The sequence below is a fragment of the Zophobas morio genome, unplaced genomic scaffold, assembly GCF_036711695.1.
Source record: "Zophobas morio isolate AGI-343-1 ecotype UQ-CSIRO unplaced genomic scaffold, CSIRO_AGI_Zmor_V1 ptg000024l, whole genome shotgun sequence".
NCBI lineage: Eukaryota > Metazoa > Arthropoda > Insecta > Coleoptera > Tenebrionidae > Zophobas > Zophobas morio.
The window spans coordinates 14523971-14546252 of record NW_026972129.1 but is presented as its reverse complement, the minus strand read 5'-3'; the positions used below and the strand labels follow the sequence as shown (position 1 = coordinate 14546252).

At 34.1% G+C, this 22282-nt stretch overlaps 2 protein-coding genes across 2 annotated transcripts in view; both read right to left on the bottom strand.

Moving 5' to 3' along the window:
• The window catches only part of LOC135135112 (probable G-protein coupled receptor 21), an 86830-nt gene that overhangs the window by 13888 nt on the left and 50660 nt on the right, over window positions 1-22282 (bottom strand). The window lies entirely within an intron of this gene.
• Window positions 21428-21922, bottom strand: LOC135135612 (uncharacterized). Its single transcript, XM_064064705.1, has one exon. It carries the CDS (start codon window positions 21920-21922, stop codon window positions 21428-21430), a length of 495 nt encoding a protein of 164 aa, XP_063920775.1.

The following is a 22282-nucleotide window of genomic DNA, read 5'->3' as shown; positions in this document are numbered from 1 at the left end:
CTAAATATTGAGGACTCTAAAAAAATTGCAGTTTACTGAATCAAATAAACTTTGACTGACATTAGAAATCATTTAATAAGAAATCATGATTTTATTTTAAGTTATCTTAATTTCTTCTTAACTGTATATTTTTTTAAATTCAAATATGTCTACACTAACTAATTAATTTCTTTTAACTGTATATAGAATAAAAATTGATTATAACTAACAACCCAATTTCAAATTGTTGCGTTAAAGCACACTTGCGATTGTTGCTGCGTTGTAAGCAATTTCATATTATTCTGTGGTAAAATTAATTTATGGAAATGCAGAATCAATTAGTAACTGTACCCTCAGCCGATAAATTCAGATTACGAATAATAAAAGTATACAAAAAGTTAGAATGCAGTTTATCACTGATATTAGTAGGACTCTAACTTATGCCTACGCAAACAAATAAATAACACAAGTAAATAAATAAAACAGCATGTGTATTATATCGTGTGTGTAAACTCAGTAAATGTTTAGTAAACATATAATCAAATTGTAATTTGTCCTTTTTTAGCGACTCGAATAGTTTTAGCAGTTGAAAAAGCCATGACAAGCTTAATTTTGCAGTCGACGGGTCGCTTAATGAACTTAGCTGTGTTCAACGTTCCGTGTATGGTCTGACTTTAATCTGATTGCGTGTGTGAATTAATATTACAAGGCATACTTTTTAAAATCCCAGTTAAGTAATGAACCAACAAGTCATTAATTAAAAATACTGATTATTTCAAGAATAGTGACGAAAAAGAGTAAAAAGTCATATTTTACACACTTCGAATATACAGGGTCATTATAAAATATTGTAGTCGAAGAAGGCCATGATTTTGGTGACATTTTGTGCCGCCTTTTTCAGTTTTGTGGAAAGGATTACACTAATATTGGAATTTTTATTTTTAGCGCCACATTAGTTGACATTAGCGGCTGCACTGTTTCAACGCTTCATCAAATTCTGTCAGAAGTCAATAATTTTTTCGTTTGTACTGGTACGTTTTCCCTCACTTTGTGCGTTAATTGACTTGTCTTGTTTTCATTTTTGCTGTCTTCCCCTTTGTTAGAACTTTAATAAGTGTCTCAAAAAACAGTTTTTATCAAAACTACAGATCATTGTGGAATAATCTTAGGTAATGAACAGAGAGGAATAACTATGGTCAGTGTTACAAATGATTTTTTTAGTCCTTTGGCGCAATCATCATGCCTATTACCGTAATGGGGTGTTAAATGAGGATGGGGATGGAGTGTACTCTGTGGAGGCGTCTAAAAACGAGTATCTAGTGAAATGTTCTGTTGTCATTGATGAAGAATCTTTGAAGACGCTATATGGCGAATTATGGCCAGATTTAACGACACTGGTAGCATTTCTAAGTGAAAACCGACGGGGAGACCTCAAGTTAGTGAAGACGTTGTTGAAGATTTAAGGATGAGAATGGAACAAAGTCCGAATAAAGCTTTGTCAAAAATCTTTACTGTCCGGAGTACCATACAGCCCATGTCAGAAAATCGTATAAGAGAAGTTACATATGCATCCATACAAGATTTTGTTGGTTCAGGAGCTGCAACCAGCTGATTTTCCTTGCCGCGTTGGGTAGTGTAGTTGGTTTCAAGCTGATATGGACGATAACGGGATTCTCGATTTGTCGTTCTTTTCTGATGAAGCCTGGTTTCATCTGTTAGGCTATTATGTCAACTGACAGAACTTCAGAATTTGGTGTATAGAAAATACTCACGCTTTTGAAGAAACACCATCACACGCAATGAAGGTTGGTGTGTGGTTAGCAGACGACGATTCATAGGCCTGATACTTTTTCAAGTCAATGAATGTGATCAATAAACAAAATTAGATGTAGAAAGTGTATGTAGGTACTGCAATAAAGTTTTTTATTTTCAGTAACTTTCATTTTTCTTTCGGTGTTAGTTGCATTCTCTTAATTTAAAACTTACTTCAACTTACTGTTTAGTAATAATTGTAATTTTACTATTAGGAAAGTTAAAAATCTTTATTAAACATTCTGTTGTTTCAAGAGATCTCATAATCAGCTACAGAACTCTTAACACTATGCTCCTGAAATTTTATTGGTTTTTTCATCTTTTTTCTTATAGAAATTTTGAAAAATCTTGATATTAGGATGGCCATGTGGGCGTGTTTTGGGTAGAACCTCTTTGACATTCCTGTTATGCAGATCTGGCATGTTTCAGATATCTAGAAACTGCAAAGCTGAAGGTAATGTTTGGACATAGCAATTTTCACCTATTGTAGGGATGAAGATCAAGGATTTCAGTTGTGTTTTTTCAAGAGAAAAGCACCGGTCACAAACCATGTCTGCACCAATATTTTGACGATTCCTTACAATTTACAAACAGAACTTTCGCGGGATCACAACTTTGGCAAAATTATTTACTGCAAAAACTCATTAGGTACTCATAGTGTTCGTTAACTGTGATAAGACTTGCTCTGCCATTGTCCATTACGTGATTTTTCACAATTTTTACCTTCAGGGTACCTATAAAAATGTAATTTTTTAAATAATTACCGTGTTCATTGGTTTCGACAAACTTAACCTCACTTTTTGGATTTCATTATTTGAAAAATTATTGCTTCTTTGCAAAACAGACCAGATGATTTATTCTGTTCAACTCCAATCGACTTTCCAAGGTGTAATTCATGACAAAGCCCTTAAACGTTTTTCTGACAATTTACAATTTTTGAAACTGAAATGTATTGCAGTGGCGTTCACAAATGCTCGATAACACTGCAACCCTTAATGCTCTGGCCTGGCGTCTTTTCGTGTCTATTTAAAATGAAATTAAACCGCGAACCGGGCATTTCAATTTTTGACACATCTGACAGATTTGTTTGGACGTTCGTGACATTTCAAAACAGTTCAAATCATTTTGGTGATTAGCGGCACGAGAAAAATTTCATTTGTTTTTCATAGGTGAGTTGACTACAATATTTTATAATGACCCTGTATAAAGTCTTGGGAGACTTTAATACCTCGTTATTCTATGTAGATATAAATGATAGGTTCCCGAGAACACTATAAATAATTTTAAAGAAATTCACGACTTTAGACAATATAGCAATATTAGCAACAACTATCTCCGTATTTTGTATCTGGTATTCTCGAAATTGTTTGTACTGTTAACAAATCCAGTCATCCACTTCTCAGTGAAGACTTCTTTCGTCCGGCTCTAGAACTTGAATTTCAAATGAAAAAACCGTATAAATCTCTATTTCCTATGAATACTTGTAACGAAGTGCTTAACTTTAAAAGGGTCAATTTTCCACTTTTGTATGAAATGCTGTTATTAGTAGATTGGTCGTTGCGCAATAATATAAATTCTGTAAATGAAAGCAGCTAGGTAAAAAACCACCGGGAGTTCCACGAACTGTAGCGGCTGCCAGTTCCACTTGTTGAAGCTCTTCAATAGTTTATTTCCATTAACAAACTGTTTTATCCAACCGATCGTTGAAATCGTACTTCTTGACGAGCATGTGGATTTTCATCGGACCAAATGTCAGTGTTGTGCTAGTTGAAAACAGCATTGCGAATGAATCCTGCCTTATCCGTAAACAGAATGCACTTTAAAAAGTTACGGCGTTCACGACACTGCGGTAACAACCATTTGCAGTAAGTCACACAACGTGGACAATCATCGGGCTCGAAACCTTGCACTTTCTGAACATGGTATGGATAATCGGCGAGTGCTGATGTCGGGGTCTTTTTCGTCGCGTTCCAGAAGTTGTTCTTCAGCTCTTTCTGTCCTATCGCGGCGACGATCGAGAGTTTGAGGTTGAAGGTACACCATAAAGCATTACCATATCTGTATAACTAAGACACTGAATTGGAAAAATTTACCATAAACCAACTCCCGACCGTTCGGGGCAAGCAACTGAGACATGACTGGCCTTTTTCATGTTTTTGAACGATTCTTATCAATCCCTTTTTTGGTTCTTAATCCGAGTCGTTCTTTAGGTCAAGAAACACTACCAGCGGCGTGTACAACAATTTATATTTAATTTCAAATAATTTTTTCTAGACGTTGCTACCACTTAGGAACGTGAATTTTACACAGTGAAATAATTTTATTGTGAACTATTTCCCATTTTTTTTATTCCATATATTTCGAAATCACCATGTATTTATAAATTTATTCTTGGATTTATTATTGAAGATCAAAATGAGCTGTGCGATGAATTTCATTGCACCACTAGTGAAGATTACATAACTCAAATACCCGTCATAATAAGTGATTATTATGTAGGTCGCAGATAAAAATTGTTGTCATATTTAATAGATGGCCCTAGAGGATCGTCTACTTTTAGATAGATTTAGCTATATCTCTATAGCAAGTCGGCGGGTTATAATAGTTATAAAATTTTTATACAAACTGCTTAATAATAGAATTAACTGTTCTTGGTCTATTTCAAAAGTTCTTTTTAGGGTACTGCGTCTCAATTATAGACTTTATATCACTTTCTATTGTCTAACAGCCAAATCTAACGCACTCAAAAGATCACCATGATAGTGTATGTCATGTTCATAACGTCCATTGTAGAGCACTAGAGAATTTTTTTTACGTTTTTGAAAAATCTTTTTTTTTTATTGAGTATTATTCATTACATAAAGCTCCATAGCAACCAGCTAGTCTACGTCGCAATTTGAAAAAGTTTTCTCTTTTTTTTAATTATCTTTCATTTGAAATTTAATTTTGCAGGTGCTGCGAAAAACCTAATAAGAATTGCGGAGCGTAAGTCATTTTAACATCCTCGGACGAGACGCCTCGGCCGTTATCTCGTCTTCGCTTGTTAAAATGAACTTACGTTCCTTATTACTTAAATAACTATTAGACGTGGTTCTCGCTGAAACACATGCTACTATGTACATAGACAACACAGAGCAAACGGCATGGCAGTTGTTTGTGTTATGGAGCCTTTAACATATTTACGCAAGTAGAGAGACACAGCGGCACAGGGTTGGGTTGTATTTACTTTGTACAATGTTGGAGACAAATTTTTGTGTGATTATGTCTAAAGTGTTGTCATTGTATCCAAATAAAAAAAAGTGTTGAGACTCTGCGTCTTGTCATAAAAACCAGTTCTAAAGCAATTTAAACTTTTATTTAGGACACTTTGTGTAACTCGAGCCGCTGGAAAAGTACACAGATCTTTGCGGTTCCCGGGATGAAGCTTACAGTTTTTGCGATGTTATATTCAAATTGCAATTAATTATACTTAGACTTGTTTTTTAACAGCGTCATTGGAATCATTTCTAATAATAAAGTATTAATGACTTGTTATAAATCTTTTCTTTTGTTACTTGCCAATAAAAAAGTTGCTGAATTTAAATACTAAATAAGCATGTAAAAAAATGCATGTATGATGTATGGTACATTTAGTTCAATCAATGACTTAACTTCATTAACTATATATATTTCAACACCAAGGAACCAAGGATTCAGGAGTTACTTCCGATCGTACATTCAGTTTCAATAAAAATAAATATCTTAAATATTATTAGAAGGTTGGTCTTATACAGGCTGTTATTGAAAGGTACGTACAACAAAATTGACAGTTTTTCGCGAAGTCTAAAAAGCCTGAAAAACTTAATTTGTTTTATCAAAATTATAAGGGGTAAATTAACCCCTATCCAACCTTTTTAGACGCTACTGAAGGATAAATAGGTAAAATTAATTTATTTTAATAAATCCTAGCAAATGTAACAATAATAAAAAAATAACACAAATAACACTTTTACCTGAACTTTTTTTTAATTTTGGCACCCATACTTCGAGACCAATTGCCGATTTTATTTTGTACGTACCTTTCAATAACACGCTGTATACAGGAACTACAAGGTGAAAAATTTATTTACTTTGAAAGAAAACTACAGTAACATATAGAATCTTAAATGGTTTAAAATCTTATACTACCTTATATACAGAAACCGTAGAGAAAATATTTCAACTCTTGTTAATATACCTATATTATATTTTTCGTTGCTGAGGTTTCGACGGGAATACGCTGCTTTGATTTGGAATCTCTATACAAATATACTGATCTAGTTGAATCTGTGCAACGGAAATGTTTAAAATTCTTATCTTTTAAAACGGACACTTTCTATCCACCAAGAAGATTGCTAACTTTAGAACTAACTATCGGGAAACAAAAAACCACTGTTATAGCGGCGTATGGACCGAACGAAAACGAGAAAAAAGAAGTAAAAGACAAATTCTGGGAGGACTTAACAATTGTTACAGAGGCCAGCACGGGAGAAATATTGGTAGCAGGAGATCTCAATGCAAGAGTAGGAATAAGGAAGAACGAGACAGAAAAGGTTATAGGAAGACATGGTGAAATAACGAGAAATTACAATGGAAAAAGAATGATAGAATACTGCACAAGCAATAATCTAATTATAACCAATACCTTCTACGAGCACAAAGATATACATAAATACACCCGAGTAGTAGCAAACAGGAACGAAAAATCTATTATTGACTATATATTGGTTGAAAAGAGTAATAGAACGGCGATTAAAGATGTAAGAGTTATGAGAGGAGCAGAGATAGACAGCGATCATTTTCTACTAGTAGGGAAAATTAAACAACACAACAAAGATGAGAATGAAGGAAAACACGACCACAGAACCGAACAACAAGAAACATTAAAAGCATACAGATTACAAGAACAAGAAGTAGCAGAGAAATATGAAGAAGCAATCAACAAAGAAATACAAAAAAGACAAGACGACATGAAAAGTATGTCCACCGAACAAATGTGGCAAGAATTAAAGAGAATAATGACAACAGCAGTAAGAGACGTATGTGGAGTGAGCAAAATGAATAGGAAAAACAAAAGAACAGCATGGTGGAGTGAGGAAATACAAAACCAAATAAAAATGAAAAAGAAGAGGTGGAAAGAATATCTGACAAAAAGAACAGAAGAAAAATACAACAAATACACGCAGCAAAGAAATATAGTAAAGAACATGGTGAAGGAAGCCAAAAACAAAGCCTGGCAAGAATTTGGAGAAAAACTTGAAACTAACAGCAAAACCAACCAGAAACTTTTCTACAAAGTACTAAAGACACTAAGGAAAGGAAAAACAGCAAGAGCTGAAACTATTAAAGGAGTAGATGGAAACATAATAACGAAAACAGAGGAAGTAATGGAAAGATGGCGGCAGTATTTCCAAGAACTATTAGGGGCTAAAGCAAACAAGAGAAATACAGACAAAGTAGAAGAAAGAGGCATAGATGAACTGAGAGAAGACCAAGAAGAAGAAAGTAATGGAATAACAAAGGAAGAATTAGAGTGGGCGATAAAAAAGATAAAAGTGGGAAAGTCCCCCGGACATGACAAGATTACGGCAGACATGGTTAAGAAGATGGGAAACGAGGGGAAAATAATGATGTTAGAGCTGTACAATAGATTATGGAAAGAGGAGAAGATTCCTGATGATTGGGAGATAGGACAAATAGTGCCGATTCATAAAAAAGGCGATAATAAACAATGCAACAATTATAGAGGCATAACCTTGTTAAGTATACCATTAAAAATCTACGAAATAATTTTGGAGGAAAAATTAAAGAAAAAGATAGAACCCAGTTTGTTAGAGGCACAAAGCGGATTCCGCAAAGGCAGAAGTGTACAAGATCATATCTTTACACTCAAACAAGTAATAACAAAAACAGTGGAATATAACAAAAAAGCCTTTATAGCATATATAGATTTGGAAAAGGCATTTGACAAAGTCCCGAGAGAAGAAGTATGGAACGCCTTAAACAAGCGGGACGTTAACCCAAAGCTAATAAAAGTAATAAAAAGCTTATATAAAAACACCAGGAATTATGTAGTAAGTAATAACAATGTATCACAAGAATTCAAGACATATGAGGGATTGAGACAAGGAGGCGTCATGAGTCCAGCACTCTTTACAGTATTCATTGATGAAATCATGAGGAACTGCCGCAACAACGTCAAGAGATTACACGTAGGATACAGGGAAATGCTACCTGTCTACATATCCGAATGCGCATTTGCAGACGATATAGTAATATTCGCGGGAAGCGAAAGAGACTTACAAAGGAATTTAAGTATATGGGATGAAGAACTAACTAAAAAGAAAATGAAAATAAATGTAGAAAAAACTAAAGTAATGGCAATAGGTAAGCAAACAAAACAAATAAACATAAGTATAAATGGAAGGAAGCTAGAACAAGTAAAACATTTCAACTATTTGGGGGTAACAATAGACGATACAGGGAGACAAGAGGCAGATATTACAGAAAGAATCGAAAAATGTAACAAACTATACTACGCAATCAATAACACATTCATAAACAAAAGGGAAATAAGCCAGAAAACGAAAATGAGTGTATATAAAACGATATACCTACCTACTTTAACGTATGGATGCGAGACGTGGGTTTTATCACAAAAAATGAAAAGCAGACTAGAAGCGAACGAAATGAAATATCTAAGACGAGTCATAGGAGTAACGTTAAGAGATCATATAAGAAGTAGCCAAATAAGAGAACAATTACAAAGCAAAAAACTGATGGACGCAATAGAAAACAAACAATTAAGTTGGTGGGGACATGTACAGAGAATGAATGCAGATAGAGCCGCTAAACAAGTATGGCAAGCAAAAGTTCAAGGAAGAAGAAGCAGAGGAAGACCCCAAGAGACATGGAACAACACAATACAAAAAAGTCTACGCAAGAGAGGGAAAACATGGATAGAAGCGAAAGAAATGGCAAGAAATAAGAAAGAGTGGGGTAAATTTGTGCACGGGGAAGAGTGGAATACCTAATAATATTAATTTAATTACAATGTATTTATTTAGTTTGTAACCCTACACCGAAAGGTAGATGGGAGTTGATTATATATATATATATATAAGAAAACTACAGTAACATATAGAATCTTAAATGGTTTAAAATCTTATACTACCTTATATACAGAAACCGTAGAGAAAATATTTCAACTCTTGTTAATATACCTATATTATATTTTTCGTTGGTGAGGTTTCGACGGGAATACGCTGCTTTGATTTGGAATCTCTATACAAATATACTGATCTAGTTGAATCTGTGCAACGGAAATGTTTAAAATTCTTATCTTTTAAAACGGACACTTTCTATCCACCAAGAAGATTTGATTTTATTAAATAAGGTAGATTTAGTTACCAAGTTTTAGAAACTGGTCGTGTTGTGATATCAATCAAACTTTTGATTGTAAACTATTTTATGCTTCTACCGAAGGAAAACGTACTTTCTACAAATAATAAATTCATGGCGATGCGTATAATACAATCTAAAAACCCAAGACTTACATCAAAATCGATATTAGATTGCATTTTTGCATGTTCAGTAAATACACAAAGTGAATAATGCGGGCAATTTAGTCGCTCTTTGAAGTATTTTTAGGCATCCCATGGAGACTATTAATTACATATAATTTGGTCAGTAATGTGATGCCGTATTTGTCATTAAACTGTGTAATAACTGGACATTGTTATTTATACATTGTTTACATCATAAGTACTTAAAAAAACTATTAACTAGTGTATGTATGTACTAATCTGAGTAGAATGGAGATTTTAGAACTTCTGTCGAACCACAACGATAGGCGATAACTCCTAACACAGCATTTATTTCTGAATGTTTTTCTGTTTGAGCTCATCGAGCTGCAGATAAAATTAAAAGATATTCTCTAGATATATATCTCTGTTCCAAGCAAATAAGCATGCTTTGCTGATAGACTCCATAAATATTATTAAAAAAATCTTGTGGAATTCACGAACAATACAACAATAATATCTGTTCATATAGTGTCCAAAAATTTAGTAAAATAATAATTAACATTGTGAAGCGTTTTAAAATTAATATTTGTAATTTACATATTAATGCAGATAATGAGCTAATCATACAAAGTTATTCAGCATTTTTGACCGTTGTGTCTACTTTTACACATTTTCGATAGGATTTTTTTAGAAACATTTTTCAGATGATGTTGTCAATTTTTTTGGAGGGGGGTATCTATTTATTTTGATAAAAAAAATCACTATACTTATGATAACTTTAGACTGCAAAATGTTTTTGATTTTTTTTAATGGATGACTTGGGTAAAAAAAACAACACAGTTCATAAACTACACTACACTGTTATTTTATACAATCTAAAACCCCATCGCATTATTGGTGGGGATAAAATATGTCAATCTAAAACCATCAAATATTTCTTCCTAACACTTTTTGTAATATTTGTAGGAATAATAAATACGTCATCAAGTTGTTATTGTAATGAATAAGCATGACTAAAAAACTTTCAAGAATTGCCATCGATCTTAATTTGGATAATCGTGTATTAGATATGAAACTTGCATTCAAAAGGATCACTACCACTTCCTTGGCAAAGACTGGGGTAAATATGAAGTCCTTGAAAAAATCCTTATTCAGTAGAGATCTATAGAAAACAAAATATTAGAATCCAAGAATATTAATAATATCGTTGAAAAAATCATTCACAATTCATAAAACGGTGTTCTTTCAGCCGCATTTAATAACTCTTCAAATTGTATTTTTCATTTTCACATCAGTAAATGCATTCCGTGTGTCTCATTCATTTTCCTTTTTCATTTAATTTATTAATTGCCTAAATTTATTTGCGTTGTTTTGTTTCCACCAGGGAAACAATTAATTACTGTCATGGTCAACAGAACTTCATTAAAACCTGTTGAATTAAAATTTTGTTACAATGAAATTTAAGTACCGGTGGAAAATTTGAAAGATTTTTTAGCTCTTGGTATTTTCATACTGGATACGTTCTTGTAAGCCGAAATGTTGATTTTCGGTATTCAAGTAGTGATAATTTTGTCTATTGGATTCACCACTCAACAAACATTTAAATAGATCTGTAAACAAAATATTATAATATTAATAGTATTCTTGCGTTAAGTATAAAAACCAAATAAAGATAAAGAAGAGGTACAAGTTGTTGTGAACGTTTTTGAAGCATCTACAACTTTTCTTTTTAATATAAAATCACCTTGCTATTGGCTATTGCCATTTATTTAAATTTACGTGTGTACAACTAACAGATAACTACATCCACGATGTTTTCTACATCACCTTAATAGAAACCGCGCGATATATTTAGCGATGAAAATGTGTAAATTGGTTTGACGAAAGTTTGTAACACTTTCAAGTGGCTGACTTTATGCTACCAACTTCAAAGCTTTAATTGCTTCAGTATATACAACAGAGAGCGCTTATGGTAAGCATGAAATTTGCACTGATGTTTAATAGTCATTAGCTATTTTCGCACTGTTTCATTAAAGGGGCAAGTTACTAGACTTTTATTTTTAATGTAACTGTGAATCGATTACTGATGCTACTTTTGTAACATTATCGATTAAAATTGTGTTTGGTCAAATTAATAAATCAATCATTTTAACTCTTTAAGCTCTTTTGTGGAGTAACAGCGACTCAAGAGTTATCGTTTACTTTTACGACGAGGTTAGCCGGAATTTAGATCGTGAAATTAGTTATTCTCCAAATAACTTTTAATCAAAAATTTATTATCATTTTCAAAGTTACGAGCTGTTAAAATAACTCAAAGAACTTCCGTGAACTAATCTAACTTTTACAAATATTAAAACAAAAAACTAACCCTTTGAATCGTTAATAATTTCACCGTGAAAATTCTTTACGTATTCAGTGTTTATTTTGAGTTATGCAAATTCGTTCAGTGCTAATCGATTAACCACTTGAATACCAAATAGATACTTTTTATTTACAAATATCGAATACATGCAATTTATCCACTATTTTTCATTTTCTACTATGATTAACAAGTGGTATACTAGCAGCTTTAACTACAATTTTTTTTGTTTCCTTGCAAAATTTAATTTTTTTCCAAGAAACCGACATGTACATTACTTAAAATGACGGTCACTAGCGTAAAAGACATAGAAGCACATTATTTAGCAAAATTTTAAAATAACACTATTACATCTTGTAATTATAGTGTAGCTGACAGTTGAAAGAATAACATTCGGCATATTATAGAAAAAGTGGTTTTAATAATATTTAAGAAGAAAATTGTGGCGTCCTTAAAAATAAATTTGCCAAACACATTATTTTTTTAACGCAAGTGAGTTTTATCATTTCTCCAACAACATTTTTCATTAAGATTTGTATTTTGATAATTTTATTTGTATTATCCAACACATGACTAGCGAAGAAATTGAAAACTGTTCTCTGAAGCTTTAATAATGTTTGGAAAGACGTGAAACAACAAAAGAGAGAAGAGCGAGTTTATTTGATACATTTCTTTACCGGCAGAATTCTTAATAATACCTATTAAATTTTCTTAAAAAAAAAAAGATTTGTCAAAATTGCTAAATATAGCGACTTAAATTAATTTTTTTTTCTATTGAGATAAAAACTGATATTGATTAAAAAATATGTATTTTAAGTCACATTTAAACACAAACAGAATACAATTTTGTGAATAATTTGAAATTAACCAGGACGCGTATAGTTAAATTTTAACAAAACACACACTACAATATACATCTGTGTACAACAACAGATTAAATTAAGGACATAATGGGCAATCAGTGAGTTGTAACTAAATCATAATATTCATAATCAATGAAAATTACCTGTGTAGAATAAAATTTCATTGTGTAATTTCATAATTCAGAGGTTATATTAACTAAATCCTCTAAAACATGAAATAAAAAATATCAACTCATACATAAAATATATAATAGACTTTTGTTTCGTAAAATAGTTGGTAACAAATCTAAGAAATATTAAAAACTAAAGATAGGTTTCTCGTTGAAGTGGATTATACAAATTCGAAGTTCCAAGTCTAAAAAATAATATTGTATTAATTTTTTATCCTGTTTCTTACTAATTAAGATACATACACAAATTGACAAGGGGTTTTGTCTTAAAGAAACCGGTTGTTTTATCTGCCGCTTTCTTTTTGTACATCCAACGGATTTTACACGGAAATAAGGGTAGTATAACACCAGTGCGCTTTTACTAAGGCGAGTGTTTCTGCTATCAAGCGGTTCTTGGATCTGTGTTTGTTTATGTTTAGCGTTTTCTTTGTATTTTTTAGAACTATGCAAACTTAATTTCAAGCGCTTTAATTCCGTTCACTTGTAAATAAAATTTTAGAATATTTTATCTCACTCTATTATTAAGACTTACTTTCGTGATGTGTGATCACACCTATAAGAATACATGCGATTTAAGTATTAAGGACGAAGTATGTGTAATATATAGACAGCGGATTTTTGTCGGGCTACGTCACGATTATAGGTGGTGACGCGCTGGATCGCCGGGACTCAGTAGCGGGTGATAGATAATCACTGAATTTAATCAGTACTAATTCCATAACTATAATTAACGATTTATTAATCAAACGGCTAAGTAAATGAGAACGGGAATTAACAGCAGAGTGCAACGAAACAGCGTTATTCTAATCTCAAATAAACGAAGTGCAGTCCGCAACCGCAATAAATTCGCATCCCGTACGAGCCGTACCGAGTTTGGCCTTGCCTAGCCCGACAGAAATCCGCTCTCTAGTAATATACGATCAAACAATTTGCTCACAAGTGTACATCAAATCAAGGATAAAGCTCCATCCTTTTTTTTAGTAAAAATTTGTTTCGAAATTTTTCAAATTACATATTACGTTTTTATGATAAAATAATTTTTTTAAATGAGACCCTATAATTTTGATCGGATTATTTGATAAGGCTTATTTTTCTACATATGAAAATGTAGCTTGATGTAAGGGTTGCTTAACAGAAAAAATGGAGAAAATTAATAACAAAAGAAATAAACATGATACGAACATGAAACGAAATTAAATCCAAATTACTAACAATTAAAACAAAAATCGGTCAAAGAGAATCATCGCTTTTGTCAATTTCTTAAGTTGGTTTAATAAAATAATGAATACTTCTTGGCTATATGTAATCCGGTAGTTTGTGACTTGTAAACAAATATGTTGTTTGCGTGTTTAACCGAAAAAGAACGTATAATATATAAATTCTAATGATGCTAGGTTATGTAACAACGGCGGAAATGGCTTTAAAAGAAAATGTTAGCCAGACGTTTGTGGTAAAGTTTTTAAAAAAGAGAAATTGCATTCAGTTCAACTCATCCATGAACTATCTGCAGATGGTCTTGACAGACGATTGGAATTTTATGAAAGCTTCATGAGACATTGTAAGGACAATCCCAATTTTTTAAATAGTGTCGTATTTTCGGATGAAGCAACATTTTACTTAAATGGTACCATAAATCGATACTGGGCTCGAAAACAACCTCATTGAGTTCAAGCGGCACACACCCAATGTCCCCAAAAAAATAATGTTTGGGAGGGAATAATAAACAGAAAATTCATTGACCCCTACTTTTTTCACGGAAATTTAACAGCAGATCGATATTTAGATGATCCTAGAACCACAGTGCTTCCGGATCTAATTGCCACGTTTCCTCATCTAGAAAATCCACGGGATGGGGCAGCATCACATTACGGCGTAAATGTAAGGGTTTTTTGGATAATCCATTTGGTGGACTGTGGTTTGGAAGACATGGACCAACAGAATGACCACCTAGGTCTCCAGATCTGACACCCATTGATTTTTTTTTATGGGAATATTTAAAAAGTCGTGTTTACGTGAACAGAACCGATAATTTAGACGACTTGAAAGCACGAATTCTTCATGAAATGACTCGTATAAGTACCCAGAATATTGGAAATTCCATCAGGTCTACCATCGTCTGGGTTTGTGTCAGATAGTGAATGAAGAACAGTTTCAACAATTTCTATAGCATACATTTTTACTCTAACGTATCGTTGTGTTTATTTGATATTTATCATTAAAATCAAGTTTACTTTGTTGTTATTACTTTTCTCATTTTTTTTTTTTTTGTTATGCAGTCCATACATCAAACAACATTTTCATATGCAGAAAAATAAGCTTCATTAAATAATGCAATCAAAAACAAATCCTGCGCTTTTTATGAATTTTGTGCATTATTTTATCATAATAATTTAAAGAATATAGAATTATACTTATGATTTTTATAAATTTTTCGTAGTAATTAATCATTTCAATAAAAGAACGCAATTTATTTTTATTCTAAGGCCTAGGCATGTCCTCGATTACATTGATTTTGTGTTTCCCATTTGCATTAATCTTATATTCACAATAATTTATTTCATTTTTGAAAAATTCACATTTATTTGTGTTAATTTTTATATTGTACTAATTTTTTCTAACTTGCTCCTATTACTCTGTTTAAAGGCACCAGATCATTAGGACCTATAATTGCAATATCATCTCGAAAAACTGAAAGATCGGGAATGCCGTTTAAAATATTCTTCATTTCTCTTTGGCAAAAAGCTAGACCACTAACAACTTCGAATAATAATTTTGTACACTGAAATAGTCCTTTATGAATTTTAATTGTGAGTAAAACCTGATCTTCCGGCCTAATTTCTAATTGTAAATAAGCTTGTTTTAAATCATTTTTTGTAAATATCTTTCCCCTGCCACGGTAACAAATAACTCATCAGTTTGAAGGCAGTGGGTTTCATCTACTAACTAGTGTGGAGTTAATGTAACTTTAAAATCTCCACAAATTCTAACTTTTTAAAATTGGAACAATGGGTGTAGCCCAATCTGATGTATTGATTTAAAAAAAATTCTTCCTCAACTAACTTGTCTACTTCATTTTCTACTAACTGCTTAAGTTTAGGTGGAATTAGATGAGCTTTAACATCAACTGTATCTTTGCTAATTTCGTCTCCGTAATTAAATTGTACTTTTCCGACACGATTTGTACCCGAGAAACTATTTATTTGTGAACGTGAATTGTAGGTAACGTCTAATTTTAACAAATTTAATTATCTAATCCACTCTCGACCAAGTAAAGGTCCTTTATTTGTATGTGTAAGGTAAGTGTTCAAATTATGTTGTCGACCTTTGTAACTAACAACAGCATTTGCATATCCTATATAATTTTGTGACGATCGTACAGTCGCGGACAGTGAATTTCGTCCACACAATTCACGCGAATTCACAAAAATTCACTGTAGTCGGTGCTTTATTGTCATGATGACTGACGTAAGTATTGTCAAATTTAATTTAGCTTCGAACCTGCCATCGATTAGTTATTTTAATGAAGGTAAACTAATATCCCTTTTCCAAGACGGGATGTCGCTACACTTTTGGGCTTACCGCGGACTAGTGTTAGTTATCGTATAAAAAAATGTTTGCCCCTTGATGTCAAAATGACAAAAAAAGGTTAGAAAGATCTAAGGGCTAATTTAGAGTTTTTTTTGTGAAAGAAATTGGGTGGACGAAATTCACTGTCCAGGACCGTACTTGGAAACATCTTTTTCAATTATTGTAACTTTGACATAACCGTGACAGCAATACCCAAATCAATTTCAATTGTAATCCATTTCCCACTAACGTTCAGAGAAATTACGTACTTATCTCTCAGCTTTCACCTGGTGGGTTGATACTGGGCCAAATTTGTTACTTCTGTTTACTCGTTTAAAACAAACTTTTTAAATGTGACTAAGGATTCTAGAGAATATACTTTGTGTTCTTAGGTAGTTGACAATTTGAAGTTGGATAGCGAGCTCACGGTGCGGTGTTCACGTCGTGCTCCGAGTTTCCGAGTGTTTTTCGAAGTTTATCTTGAATTTATACTTAACAAAAGTGCATATTCAGGGAGAGTTATCACTTTGCCTGGATTATAATATTCGGTGATCCACACCTCATCCCAATCTGGTGAGATCTTTCCATTTAATTACAAACTTATCGTGTATCTCCTTTCGGTGTTGTCGTTATCAACCAAGCCGCAGTTGTTTTTTGGTGTTCGTTCGGCCAGCGGTCGGCCTTCGTTTTTGTAGGCGGCCCGCTGACCCTCAATCGTTTGCCAAAAAAAAAATATATATATACTTTTTCTTAATTTCCGACATTTCGACAATTCTTTCAAATCGACCATGTTACCTATTTGCGGTAAATGTCATAGCGCTATCAAAACCCGTCCATCTTCAGGCTATTTATCCTGCTCAGGTACATGTGAAAAGCGTTTTCACTTTAAATGTGTAGATGTACCGGAAAGCCTTCAAGAGCAGCTGGAATCTGTTCCAGGTCTCAACTGGAAATGTTCGGATTGTTTAAAAAAATGTGTTAGTTTTGATTCGGATTCTCTGAATGTTTTTCTCGGGAGAAAATTCGAGGAAATGGTTAGCAATCTGAAAGAAGTTTTCTCCGACTTAAAGACTGATCTGATTAAGAACGCCGAACGTCAGATAAAAGACACATTCATAGAGCCGGAACCCGTAACTTCATTCTCCTCGATATTAAAAAACAAAACGAAACCAGCAGTCATAATTGAACCTAAGAATCCCGAACAAAACTTCGCCCAAACGAAAGCCGACATTGCTTCTTCTATCGATCCTGCTAATGAAAAAATCCAGATTGCAAAAGTGAAAAGTACAAAAAACGGCGGTATGTTGGTCAGTTGTCTATCTTCGGATCAAAACTTGAGATTCAAACAGTTGGCTCAAGAAAACCTAGCTAATAGTTACGTAATACGTGAATTAAACGGTATATCTCCTCGTGTCAGGATTGTCGGATTCTCTCAAAAATATGAAGAAGATGAATGGGTCGAACTTGCCGATTATATGAAGTCAGTTAATAATTCCATTTTCAACGTTTCGTCCTCTTGCAAAATTTTTAAATTCTGGGCAACGAAGAAAAAACGGTCTACGTACCAGGCTCTACTGCAAGTAGATAAAAAATCTTACGACAGATTAATGGCAGCTGGCGGACTCTTTATCGGGTACGATTACTGTATAGTTTTTGACGGACTAGATGCTAACCGCTGTTTCAATTGCAACAATTTCGGCCATTCGTCCCGCGTGTGCAAGGAGAAACTTTCCTGTCCAAAATGCAGTTCTGAGCATGAATTAAGTGCCTGCGTAGCCGAAAACCTGAAATGTATAAACTGCATTCGAATGTCTATCAAAGAAGGCAAATAATTTGACACAAATCACGCGGTCTGGGATAATTCCTGTCCCGTTTACAAATCAGCTCTTGAGAAACTTAAAGCTGATATTTTTTCAACATAGCAACCAGTACGCAGGTCTTCTGGCCATGTCGAAACATCGTATCACGATCGAAACATAATCGCGCAATATTCGGTGATGTACACAAACATTACATCTTTATTAGCCAAACTTGACCCTCTTACTCTATATATACAAGAAAAAAATCCTGCCTGTGTTCTACTAACTGAAACATGGCTGTCTCCCGTTGTCCCAGACTCTTTGATTGGTTTAAACGACTACATCTTCTATCGTACGGATCGTTCCTCACGTGGAGGAGGAGTCTGTATCTTGTTAAATAGATCACTTTTCAAACAGTTTTCAGTTACGAGCTGCAGTAAAAACTACGGCAAAATAGAACTGATACGCGTCACCTGTGTATCCAGCTGCCAAAGCTTTTCATTGGTATGTATCTACCGACCACCTGCTTCTAAAACAAGCTAAAATAAAAAAAATGTTGTGGAACAAATTTAAGGTTTCTGGCTCTCAATATGACTACGATCAACATCGAGTTTTTTCTAATAAGTTAAAAAGTGATATACGGTCTGCAAAATATAAGTATGAACTAAACGTTACAAAAAGAGGTCCTAAAGCGGTATACAAATTTGTTCGTGGAAAGATGTTATCCAAAGTCTCAGTTCCAATTATGTGCAAAAACGACAACACACTTGCGGCTAATGAACATCAATCGGCCAATCTCTTGGCTGACTTCTTCCAAAGTGTGTTCACCTCCGAACCTCATACCAATCTACCTCCTTGTTTATCACCCCATAAAGAACTGTTTCTTTCTAATATTGATTTTATTGAAGAACTGGTTCTTGCAGAGTTAATCAAAATTTCTGAAAAAAGTTCGCCAGGACCTGATGGTTTATCTCCTCTTATACTCAAAAAATGTGCTAGTTGGATTGCTGGTCCTTTATCTCACATTATGACTCTTTCGTTTCAGAACTCAGTTCTTCCCCCTATATGGCTCCAAGCACTAATCACACCCATATATAAGAAAGGTGATAAAACGAAAGCTGAAAATTATAGACCTATCAGCCTTACTTCCATATGCAGCAAAGTTATGGAGAGAATCATATGGAATCAAATGTTTCGATTTTTAAACGATCAAAGCATACTTTCTGCTAACCAACATGGGTTCCTACCTGGAAGATCTACCGTTACTTGCTTGCTTCAGTGCCTTAACACGTGGACGATATCTTTGGATCAAAATAAACCGGTCGATATTATTTACTTAGATTTTGAAAAGGCTTTTGATCGCGTTCCTCATCGTCGGCTGTTACGAAAGTTAGATAATGTCGGAATCAGAGGTCTCTTACTCCAGTGGATTCAAGCTTTTCTGAGAGGACGTAGCTTTAGAGTAAGAGTGGGTTCTTGTTATTCATCCAACCGGGAAGTGCTTTCAGGTGTCCCTCAAGGATCGGTGTTGGGCCCGATACTGTTTCTTGTGCACATATCCGACCTTCTGTCTTTGTTAAAATCACCTCATGCTTTTTACGCCGATGACGGCAGACTGTTTAACAACCCATTAACATCCTCCCAAATAATTCAAAGCGATTTGCTTACAGCTCAGAACTGGACGTCCACTTGGTTAATGCCCTTGAACAACAAAAAATGTGTCGTTTTCCGTCTGGGCAAAGATAACCCAAGCATACCGTACACTCTTGATAACCATGTCTTACAATCCGTTAATCAGATCAAGGACCTAGGCGTACTATTAGACAACAATTTATCCTTCTCCGAACATGTCAACCTTGTAGTTAAAAAAGCCAATACAGTCAAGTATCTAATACAAAAAGCATTTGTAAGTCCAACGGAAGAATTATCCAAAACTTTACTTGTCTCCTACATACGTCCCATTTTAGAGTATGCAAGTGTAGTCTGGTCACCGAGCTTAATTGGAAACAAAGAATTACTAGAAAAAGTGCAACGTCGTTATTTAAAAACTGTGCAAACTTTAAAGGATAAACCTTACGATGTAAGACTTTCTTTACTTAAACTTCCATCTTTGGAAAAGCGTCGTATCATTAATGATCTTGTGTGCACCTACAACATTCTTACGCATCAATTTGGTATTGATCTTTCAAATATTTTTGAATTATCTGCTGCCTCTCATCTTCGCGGCCACTCAATGAAGTTGCATCACCAAAAATACAAGACCAGGTGGCGTCAAAATTTCTTATCGAACAGAGTTTTCAACGTATGGAACAGTTTGGATTCAGATCTCATCGAGTCAAGTAGCACTGCCTCCTTTAAAAATAAACTTTATAACCACCTGACTGATCTTTAAATAAAAAAAAAAAGTATATATAAATATATTAATGTTCCAGCCGTCGTTCGAGCACCCCCTTAATAGAGATGGTAGTGAATTTCAGCTCCCAGTACAGGGTTCCTCGAGTCGAGCATAATAGGCTCTTGCCTCTGCTCTATGACATCAATAATAATAATAATAATAATAAATAGTTTCCTTCACACTTGTAATACCTAGAACTAGAATTTTGGACGTAAACTTTGGTCGAATACGTAGATTGTTAAATTTTTGATTTTTGTACTCCTTTCTTCCTTTGTTTGCTCTTTTTTTGACCTTTAGGATTATATTTTGCATGCATTATACGAGGACTGTTTGATAAGTACCCGTTTTAAGAAAGAGAAATCATTTTTTTTTTAATTCTGTATATTTATTGCTCAACCTAGTCTCCTTTCAACTCTATACACCTAGACCAGCGATATTCTAACTTTTTTAACCCATTCAAAAAATATGATTTATCAAACTCTGCAAAATAAGCCTCTGTTTCATTGATTACTTCGCCGTTTGAAGTAAACCGCCTTCCTCCAAGCCATTTTTTTAGATTTGGAGATAGATAAAAGTCACAGGGTGCTAAATCTGGCGAATAGGGAGGATGCAGCAGTAATTCATAGCGTAATTCAACCAGTTTTTCCGTGGCAATTGCAGACGTGTGAGCCGGTGCGTTATCATGGTGAAACACAACTTTTTTTTCGACAAATGAGGCCGTTTTATCTTTAATTCAGCATTAAATCGGCTCAATGGGCTAGCATAGTACTGCCCTGTGATTGTTTTGCCATTTTCCAAATAGTCTATGAAAATGATGCCATGCAAATCCCAAAAAAACAGTAGCCATAACTTTTCCGGCCGAAAAAACCGTCTTCGCTTTCTTTGGCGCACGTTCGCCGGGTAGGGTCCCTTGTTTTGACTGTTCTTTGGTCTCTGGAGTTAGTGGTGTATCCACGTTTCGTCAACACTCACGTAACGCCTTCGAAACTCCTTCGAATTGTGCTTAAACATATTCAAGCAATGTTCCGAAGTTGTAACGCAATTCCGTTTTTGCTCCACTGTGAGCAAACGCGGCACCCATCTTGCCGATAGCCTTCTGATGCCCAGTTTTTCTTGAAGAATGTTGTGCACACGTTCGGTTGAGATGTTTGCAATCTCAGCAATCTCTCTGATCTTCACCTGACGGTCTGCTAAGACAATATCGTGGATTTTGTTGACCATTTCCTCAGTAGTTACTTTAATCGGACGATCTGGGCGCTCTTCATCCAAAACTGATGTTCTGCCACGTTTGAATTCGTTGAACCAGTATCTGATGGTAGTCATCGAAGGTGCTTGGTCCTTATAAACTGCCTGCAACTTGATTTTGATTTCTTCACACGTTTTCTCATCCAAAAAAAGAAATCGAATCACAGATCTATACTGCTCTTTTTTCATTTTTGCAAAAAACACAAAATTGTCAAGTTTCAATAAGTGTAATTTGACTGAAATTTTGACAAGCCTCGTTTGAAAGATGGCACTAGACCATGGCATACAAATTTTGGGTCAGTGGTACCCACAGTCCTCAAACACGGGTAGTTATCATACAGTCCTCGTAGGAGTATTAAAATACTGGCTGCACAGCGTTATCAACGCCAGATTCCAGAAGAGAGATTTTTGTATACGCCAAAGAGGTTAATTGTTATCGACTTTTATAATAAGGTGTAATGGGAATGTGATAAGGGCTGGCTTCGTTACTAATCTCACCTCTTTTAATTTCTTCATTAATATAATCTGCTATTAACTATAGAACACGTA

What these genes read in the sequence shown, in the direction of transcription:
- LOC135135612 (XM_064064705.1), bottom strand. Translation starts at nt 21,922, where the DNA reads ATGAAAAAAGAGCAGTATAGATCTGTGATTCGATTTCTTTTTTTGGAT.